General features: G+C 40.5%; 1 protein-coding gene across 1 annotated transcript; it reads left to right on the forward strand.

Moving 5' to 3' along the window:
* Window positions 1-3,187: 3,187 nt before the first annotated feature.
* si:ch211-283g2.1 (sodium-dependent dopamine transporter) lies at window positions 3,188-9,955 on the forward strand. The gene is made up of 13 exons (XM_039778280.1): window positions 3,188-3,362; window positions 3,804-3,938; window positions 4,017-4,221; window positions 6,453-6,585; window positions 6,665-6,799; window positions 6,966-7,069; window positions 7,179-7,303; window positions 7,801-7,913; window positions 8,017-8,157; window positions 8,262-8,361; window positions 8,553-8,653; window positions 8,773-8,940; window positions 9,060-9,955. Exons 1-13 carry the CDS (start codon window positions 3,188-3,190, stop codon window positions 9,210-9,212), a joined length of 1,788 nt encoding a protein of 595 aa, XP_039634214.1. The 3' UTR covers window positions 9,213-9,955.
* The last annotated feature ends 111 nt before the right edge of the window (window positions 9,956-10,066 follow it).

Consider the following 10,066-nt stretch of genomic DNA (forward strand, 5'->3'; position numbering starts at 1 on the left):
CTGGCTTTTATCAGTCAGTTGATGCTTGATGATTTCTACTCATTTGTGGCTGTTGGCAAATATCTTTACCCACTATAACCCAAACAATGTCCTCTTAGATACCTCTGTGAGATTACACATGATAGGGCTACTTTAATGTTTCATAATCACATATATATTGATGATGAGAACATCATCACCATGCCATCATATCTTATTTTCTAGTTCTCTAAGCTTCATTGAGTTTATGATGGCCTTTGTTGGTGCATATAGTTTTGTCAGCTATTCCACATCTGTGCCATTGTGACGTTGTCATGTTTTCCATGTGGCTGACAGATGGAGTGAGTGTGATTGCTTCTGCTGCATTACATTACAAGGATTGCAGCACAAGGGCAGGAATAGACTGGGGCTAGACCTGGACCACAGCCCATACTGGCTCTCTACAACCAGCATGTAAATATCCCACACCACCACCACCAATACCTAAGGGCTGCATTCACAAACATTCCTGAGCGGAAGTAGCATCAAATCCAGCTGCACTCTACAGTGCTGCCTGTGTACTGTTGAAGTCCTGATCTCTCATAAGCTCAGGAAATTTGGCCTAACGAAAGGCACCGTCTCCTCACAATTTCTAAGTGCACTTAGTGCGTAGTTTCTGCCACCCCCATGATGAATTCTGGGCTTTTTTATTTTTTTGACAGGACAGCTGAAGAAATAAAAGGGGAGAGAGAAGGGGAATGACATGCAGCAAAGGGCCACTGCGTCGAGGAGTAAACCTTTATATATGGGCACCCGCTCTACCAACTGAGCTATCTGGGCGCCCCCGTGATGAATTCTAAGTAGTGACAACAAAACTGTAACCCTGACTGCGCACCCCCGGCCCCCACGCCCTCCTTCACGCAGTTGCTAGAAGCCAAGGAGGACACGGAGGATTAAAAAAACATGATGGACTCTTCCAAAGAGGTAATTACCTTCATTCGAATTTCTGCGTGGGAAAGTCACCGGACTGCACAATCTTCTGAACATAGCCATACTGAGAAATCCAGAGAGAGTTGTGTGGAGCTGATCTGTCTCAATCAGTTTTGTAGCAACTCATTTGGCAATGGCTTGAAAGTAACAGGCGTTTATTAATATAAAAAAAGTTAATTACTAACCCCTCCCTCCCAGGTGCCAAGCAGTAGTCTGATGTACCCACTGTATCCAGCAGGTGGCCCACAGACACAAATCAAGTGCCACGATGACCAGTATAACAGATTCTCTACTGTATAACAAATGCATTTTTATTTTCTGCTTTTCCTTGTATTGTACATATGTTCAAATCAATCTGCTCCATTAAACCCAGTTCATCTCTACTGCTGTTGATATCCTACTGTCTCCCGATTTGGTCCCTCGCCACAGAGGAAACCATTGAACCAATAGTAATATTATACAATTGACCTAATATGATCCATGGAAACCTCCCCCCTTGGACTAACCACTGCACTGCACTTTTACATTCTAACGCCCTGACTTTACAAAACTACATTAATGATCTATCTTGATCTAATGAGTTTTATTTTTACATTGACTGTAAAAATAATGGATGTAGCATCAGTGACGTCACACATTGGTTTGTGGACTGCCGTTTTTTTTTTGTTTTTTTTTAAGAATATTTTTTGAGGCTTTTCCGCCTTTAAAGGTGCCCTGCCATACAAAACCGTTTTTACTTGCATTTTTTGAAATATGTTAGGTCCATATGTGTTTGTGTTATGTTGTGAATGTGAAAATGAACTGCTACCTCCCCTGTCAGCTCTAGCCACTGAAAAGAAATAAGCAGAGAAATCAGGCCAATCACAAAAGCTATTCAGTCTGACATCATATTGCCTGAGCTCATTACTATTCATTAGCTTGCCTAGTTGGGCTGGGTAAAGGATTCTGACAGCCAGGCTGTCATTGGCTAGCTGTTAGCCAATCAGATTCAAACAGCTTAGCTTGTTGAATATTAGAACTGGCTTGAAACAAAGTAACCAAGGCATTTTTTTCCACAAAGAATGTTACAGAGTCCATGGTAGAACTTCAGACATTACCACAAAGTAATGAAATATGTGTGGCAGGGCACCTTTAATCAACAGGACAGCTAGGTGAGAAAGGGGAGAGAGAGGGGGAAGACATGCAGGAAATCATCACAGGTCGGACTCGAGCACTGGACCTCTGCGTCAAGGCATAAGCCTCAAAGTATATGTGCGCCTGCTCTACCCACTGACCAACCCGGGCCACAGAAGTTTGCATTTTGACTGTTGCCATTGGAGCCTGAAGTGACCATGTTTGGACAAGAGGGCGGAGCTGGGGAAGACAGGTTTATCATTTTAGAGAAAACATTAACATTACTTGGCCAGTGGGGAAATAAACATTAACCATTTTGATCTCTAATGAGTGATATGGGACAATAAAGGAAATAAATAAATATCCAGCTGGGACGTGAGCCTAATTGCAAAGACAAGTGCAAGCAAAGAAGGCTGATTGATAAGGTCTTTAGAAAGCTGCTGCATGGTTTTGCTTGTTGTATATCCTCAATGGTTACATATCTAAAAAAAAAAAACACTGGCCGTATCTCTGCTTATCACAAAGTTATAGCTACAGCCATGTGTTTGTTATACAGCGATGACCCCACCTGAAATCTGTGTTACAGCACGTTTCGCTAACAACGATCATTTCCTGTGTGGCATAATACACATAGTTATAGAAGACATATGAGATATCTCTGTCTCCTTTTGTCTTTACTGGGGAGCCCAAGATTTACATTGATGTGAAGATATTGGTGTAACAGAGGCAGAGCTTGTGGAATCCATGAAATGTTATATAATATATATTCAAATATTCAAATTAATAAATTATGATAAAAGCGATTTAATAGTTAAGTTTTGTCTCTTTTCTTTGACTGAGCTTCTTAACTATATAGATAATAATTGCTGACCCTGTTAATCAAGAATAAGTTGTCAATGCAAGCATTTCCACTTAAAAAAAACGTAACTTTAACCTTTGTGCACTTGCTATTCAAAATCACAAATCGGATTAGTTTATGACACCCATTACTAAGACAACATGTGTGACCTATGTGAGCCTCGGAGCTGCGGCAAGCTGGGGTGTTTCTGCTAAGCTAATCATTAAGCATCATAAAAAAACAAAAGTTATATCACCCAGAGTCCCTTAAATTGCAGCCAACCTTTCCATGGAGTTTGGGCCCAGGCGAGCGACAGTAGCGACACAGGGAGCAGACATGGAGCAACAGCTAGACAGGCCAACGTGGAGCAGGCAGATAGAGTTCACCCTGGCTGGCATTGGCTGTGCTGTGGGTCTGGGCAACGTTTGGAGGTTCCCTTATCTCTGCTACAGGAGTGGAGGAGGTGAGACACGAAGCTGACATATCATCCTCAAACAGAATTATAAAACTAGACTGCCCTCTGTACTTATGTACATATACACATCGGTATACATAGGTATAGAATCTGGGTCCAAAGCTTAGCAAATTGTGCTATCAGTGAGCCCTTTACATTCAAACACTTTTTCATGTCGTGATGCTGATTGTGTTGAAAAATGTTCAAATTGTTCTGAATTTACCATAGTGTGTATTTCATGAAAAAATATGTGTTACAAGCCCATAATGTTCTGCGAAATCCTGCATGTACAGTTGGAAGAAACATTGGTTTACAGATATTTTATTCCATTATAAATGACTTACTTTTACTGAAGTTAAATATTACAGGATACCATAAAACTGGGACAGTGGAAACCTCCTTTGCCAGCAAAATGTGAGTGACAGTTGACTTGCCCTAACTTCCTGTCAGGTGCCTTTCTGGTGCCCTATCTGCTCATGCTGGTGGTGCTGGGGATCCCTCTGCTCTACATGGAGCTGATTGTGGGCCAGTACACGAGGAGAGGGCCTGTCCATGCTCTGGCTACTGTCTGCCCACTGTTAAAAGGTACTCCGTGGCATGAAATATATTTTTTCCCCCAGTCACTGAAAGGCATCCAAACTGTTTTTTTTTGTCTGTCCTCAGGAGTGGGCATAGCATCAGTGGCTATCTCCTTCATCATGTGCACCTACTACAATGTCGTCATCACCTGGGCCCTCTTTTACCTCTTCAGCTCCTTCCAGGCAGTGCTACCCTGGCAGAACTGCAACAACACCTGGAACACCCCGAACTGTACCAATCATGCCACCAACAGCAGCTACACCTCCACAGCTAGCCAGGAGTTCTTCAAGTATGTTGCACTGTGTGGGAGAAACCAGCGCTGGTTCTCAGAATTGTAAAAACAGACTAGATTAGTAGAATCAGAATCAGCCTTAATGGCCAAGTAAGTGTGACCACAGGTACAGGGAATGTGACTCCTTTGTTGCTCTGAAAGTACACAGAAATAGACATAAGGCTAAAAACTGGGGCAACAAAGCTGAACAAAGTAAATGTTTGACTATGTACAGGTGTAAGTATGTATTTAAAAAAGGGTGTATATACACATATGCATATGCACATACACATAGGCACATACATAAACACACAGCTCTATGAGGATTGTAAACAGTAAGACAATAGGGCAATGCAAAAGTGCAAATGGTTCAGTTAATCTGGCTGATTAGAAATCTTCCCTGGGTGTGTTCAGACCGATTGATTGACATCTTTCTGTTAGCTTTGTTGCACCTGTTAGTGCAAATGTCACCTTTATCATTTTTATTGGTGGACAAAGATTTGTGACCTAATGAATTCCCATCTAAACTCTGGCCCACCTCCAACCTGAGCAGATGTCTAATCAGCCAGAATAACTGAAATCCCCTGTGTGGGTGTTCAGAGGCTTTACTATAACAGGTTGCTTTTATATCTATATATTTAGCATTATTAAATATATAATTTACTTGAAAGGTGGCTGCTTGGTGTTTCAGGGTTATTGCACAGGGACTGATCCTGAAACAGTGGACTGGGTTTAAGTGTTCATTGTGTAATAATTAGATCATAGCAGTATTACAAAATTCCTGTAGCGTCACAACAGGCTGTGCTGCTCACCTGCTGACCTCTGACTCTGGTGATTATAAAGTGATTGTTTTAGTGCACAACCTAAAATCAATTAGTCATGTTAGGGAAATCAGTCCAAGTGAAGGCTAGTGATAAGAGTTTGGCAAACAGATCAAATATCTTTAGGAAGTTTGGGAAAGGTAAAGTCATTGAACTTTTTCTCTAGTCTAATGTAAAATGTTTATATCTATAAATATTCGTAGCTTTCTTCTGCAGCAGTTTCAAACATATTTTGGGTCTTTGGGGTTTTAATGTGGATAAACTGGGGAAGTATTGGGATTAGCTTTCAATATGCAGTGATATGCTTAAGATTTCAAAAAGAAGCTACATTTTTCATTGTGGATATCTTTCTGTTTAGACAGTGGAGTGAAACATCACATTTTGGTTTACTCATTAACTTGTTTAGTTAGTGGATACATGTGGGAATGCATTGTACGTTTTGGTTAAACATTAGTTGGGAGTCGGGATGTGCCAGACAAGCAACTGTTTTTACTGAATTACAGTGAATGCCACAACTGCACAGTGATTGCTTGGGAAATTATTAATTTTTTCAAAATTCAGGGAGGACAGCTTGTTTGGTCAGCAGTTACAGGGCGACTCTTGATAGACAAACACATCAGGTTCCTACTCACACATGATTTAAAGCCTACGAAGTCTTTGATTGTGGACGAAACCCTATGAACATAAATTTTTTGTTGTTGGAAAGCATTAGCTTTAACCACTGACCTGCTCCACCAACCAGAGGAAAACAATGCTAGCGGCCCAGTTAAGCTGTAATGCTATTTGTAAAGAAAACCAATTTGTTAAAATCTCCCTTGTGATTTTATGATATCACATGCAGTGTTGGGCAGGCAGAGATGTAAAAATTAGATGAAAAAAATACAGCCTTTTTATTTAAATATGTGAACATGAACTGTTTATAATATGTATGGTACTGGTAGTCATCTCTACAGTGTAAACCTCGACCAGGTTTTTATTAATGCAAAGTACAATTCGACCGACTGACCAACACTTCCACCCCTAAAACAGCAAATATATATTGAAATAAGGACTTTATATAACTTTAGGTCACAATAAAATAACATGAAATAACATTTCATCATGTGAAATATAAACTGGAGTAGTAGAGAAATACTGACAGGGCACAAATATAATATTTGGTTGATAAAAATGGTCAATGATCAGTGGTGGTCAGATGATGATGACAGAACAATCAGTATGGATCAGAAACATTAAAATCACCAAAATGGACCCCTGAGGGACACCACATGTAAGTGTTTCCCTGCCAATTGTCCACCAATCGCAAACGGAGGAACCGTGTGTTTTTCGAAAGGTTCAGTTTTAAAGGAATAATGTCAGAATAAATGTAGAATGTAATCGTCTTATAGTATTAATTACTACTTTTTCTCGTCTTTGGCTTCTTTGAAGATATAAGATGCTGGAGCAGACTAGTGGAGTAGATGAAACAGGAGTGGTCCGGTGGGAGCTTTTACTCCTTCTCTTTCTGGCTTGGATCCTCATTTACTTTTGCATCTTTAAGGGGGTGAAATCAACAGGCAAGGTGTGTGAAAAGAGAGTGAAATTAAGACAGACAAAAAGGCAGACAGTGGATAACAACCATTGTTTGTCTCTGTTTGTAGGTGGTGTACTTTACGGCTCTATTCCCGTATGTGATCCTGATTGCACTGCTGATCAATAATGCACAGCTTCCCGGAGCATTAGATGGAATAACCTTCTTCATTGTGCCGGAATGGGGCAAGCTGCTCTCAGTGGAGGTAAGAAGGAAGAAACGTAGGAGAGGAGGAACTGGAAATAGCTTCTGTCTGACATACGAGAGCAGTTAACTAGTAGATTTATACTAGTATTCATATTGGCATGGGTATTGAAACTTGGTACTGGCAGTGATCAATGGTTTTGGATGATCATCCCTCTGTGTTGCAGGTGTGGGTGAACGCTGCAGCTCAGATCTTTAACTCCATCGGGATTGGTTTCGGCTCCTTGATGGCCATGTCCAGCTACAACTCCTTTAACAACAACGTTTTAAAGTAATAAGCCAAAATACTCATCCACTCAGTTTCCCCCCCTTTCCTTATTGTTAAGGATCACTGGGCAGTAAGAAAGTGATATTAAATAAACATCTTCTTTCTCCGGCAGGGACACCCTGACTATATCCATCATCAACTCCCTCACCAGCATCCTGGCAGGTTTTGTCATTTTCTCTGCTTTTGGATACATGTCTCACCTGCAGGGCATCCCTGTCAGCGATCTGGCTGTGGATGGTAAGAAAACAAAGTAAACAAACTAATATCTTCAGCTCCAGGGGGATTAGTTTGATTTTATTTTGGTTTGTTGTCCTTTTTCCAATGATACTGTTAGTATGACTGGGTAATTACTCATATAAATGATTTTAATAAAAACAATATTTTGCCTTTGTGAGGGTTTGTAGGGTTATAAATCAGTATCCTCATATATATAAACAAATGGTGTGTTTATACACAACATCAGTATGCTTCTTTCAAATGCATGTCTAGCAATGAACTTCCCACTATTTATTTTTTTAATAAAGATACATTTTGATTTAAAACTTTTATATATTTGCAGTCAAGTCTCACTGAGAGGTTGTGCTAGAGATGTTGATACATTCTTCATATATTGCTCTTTTTCCATGACAATTTTCATAATTTTACATCAGTTTTACTACGTTGAAGGGTCATAAAAAAAAATGTTTTCAATCAGCACTGCTATAAACTGACATCTTGTGTGTTTGTGTATCCAGGTCCAGGACTTGTTTTTGTTCTTTACCCACAAGCCTTTGCCAACATGCCAGTGGCTCAGCTCTGGGCTGTGATGTTCTTCTTCATGCTGCTTTGCCTTGGACTGGACAGTGAGGTAGTTAACGGGGAATTACAACTTCAGTAATGATTGCTGCAATCCTACAGACCTACAGTGACTCAGGATTTTTTTCTTTCTTTTTTTTTTTTTTTTTTGCCAGTTTGCAATGGTTGAAGTGATGGTAACCAGTCTTATGGATGAGTTCTATCAACATCTGATTCAAATTTTCAAGCGGAAGGAGCTGTTTGTTCTTGCAGTTTGTGGTGCAGCGTGCCTTCTAGGAATTCCTTGCGTCATGCAGGTATAGACTGTAATTTAATGGAGGCACTTTAGAGAAAGTATAACCAGATTGTAAAATCATTAGTCTCACTTACCTGCCGTTCTAAAGAGTGTGTCTCTTTTCAGGTGGGTATCTATGTGTTCCAGCTCATGGACCATTACACTGCCATAGTGTCCATCATGTTTCTGGCAGTCTTTGAGGTTATAGCCATCTGTTGGTGTTATGGTGAGCAAATGTGTTCAGTTGTCTCTCTTTTTTCAGTGGCCAGTTAATGTAATTTACTCCCAAAGTAGACACATCTTAACACTTCTAGGGCTATATGTATATAACTTTCATTCTTCTTGCCAAATGCTACAAAAGTCTGTCAACATGCAAATGAAATAAGCATGGCTGTTTACTGAAGTTTCCATGCACAGGAGTAAATCGACTTTCAGACAACCTAGAGGAGATGACTGGAAAAAGAGCAAACATCTTCTTCAGACTGTGTTGGCTAATAGTTGCTCCTGTGCTGATCACTGTAAGTCGACAGGCTTTTTTCATCAACATGATTTTGATGATTTTTTTCCCCCAAAAGCCAAACTGGGATCCATCTAATAGCGTCACAACTAAACGTTTACGCGTTTCTTCTTGCGGCAGGTTATCCTGATTTTCTCCATCATCCAGTTCAAACCAGCCCGCTATGGGGACTATGTCTTCCCTCCCTGGGCTCAGGCGGTCGGCTGGGTCATTGCCATGGGCTCCATCATTTGGATTCCTTTGGGTGCCGTTCACACATTGTGGGTGCTACCTGGCTCATTCATGCAGGTGACACACATTAACCATTTCCTTTTTATTTTTTCACCCCAACCAAGATATTGCAGGTAGTAACTTCGTGCAAATGTTCATGTTCATGTGTTAATATTATCGGTACATTTCTCCTACAGAAACTGAAGCTGTCTGTCACGCCACGCGCCTCGGATGGAATGTCAAAAATGGCGTATTATGAGAGGGGAGGAGGAGACGCATGTCCGGGCATAGCGGTCATCAGCTCCAACATCCATCTAGCTGAAAAACCTCCTATTCAGACAAACCTGTAATACCTCTGTGCTTTGCACAATCCTAGCCACCAAGAGTGGCAGCTCAAGTTAATCACAAATTATTGTTTGCAATAGTTTTACTTCTGGTAAGTCAAACAGAAGTATACTACAAAAAAGCGTCGCTGCATATCTGCCATGCAGATATATTAAAATGGCCATTTTTGTGAGCCTACAAATTCATTTTGTTGTCGTAGCTTTAAGAAACGTCTTACAGTTTTTCGCGGAATTTTAATGTGACGAGATGTTGTGGAAAGACAGCGTTTGGAATCCGTTATGGTTGTGTACATCTGAAATATCCAGGCCAACACTTCCTCTGTTGTGACAGAAATGACAAAGGAGTGGCACTCAGGACTTCACACACACATTTCCCGCCCCTAATTTGTGGACTTTACTTTGCTAAGGGTGCCATCTTTTGGCCATGTCTGGTGATGCAAGTATGAGTGTTGATAAATCTCAGGTCAGGTACTGTATACTCCGATTTAGTACTTACGTCTAAGCCAATAAAATGACATAGTAATGCCACTATTTAACATTTACAGTTCATACAGCTGAACTTTTTTTGTTGAACCTCTTCCCTTTAAAATATAAACCACTGTGGACTAATTCATTGTGGCTGACTCATTTATTAGGTCAAATGAAACAGGGCACTGCTGATAAAAAATGATAAATGCTGGTGGTAAACAGAGGAGTACATGGGTCATGCAAGTCATGTAATGTGTAATAAAAACCTGTCACAAAGTCCACAGCTTGTGTCTTATTTCTGCACTGACAGGTTGACCGTAACAGTCCGTCTGGTGAACATACAAACAAAAGACCATAACTTACTTCTGGGCAATTGTTTTTATTTATTCATT

This window comes from Perca fluviatilis, chromosome 16, assembly GCF_010015445.1.
Source record: "Perca fluviatilis chromosome 16, GENO_Pfluv_1.0, whole genome shotgun sequence".
Taxonomy (NCBI): Eukaryota; Metazoa; Chordata; class Actinopteri; order Perciformes; family Percidae; genus Perca; species Perca fluviatilis.

Bases quoted from the DNA above. Each gene is read 5' to 3' on its own strand.
- si:ch211-283g2.1 (XM_039778280.1), top strand. From the start codon at position 3,188: ATGGAGTTTGGGCCCAGGCGAGCGACAGTAGCGACACAGGGAGCAGAC. The intron at 6,586-6,664 runs GTGTGTGAAAAG...CTCTGTTTGTAG, and splicing joins GGGTGAAATCAACAGGCAAG to GTGGTGTACTTTACGGCTCT. The intron at 6,800-6,965 runs GTAAGAAGGAAG...TCTGTGTTGCAG, and splicing joins GCAAGCTGCTCTCAGTGGAG to GTGTGGGTGAACGCTGCAGC.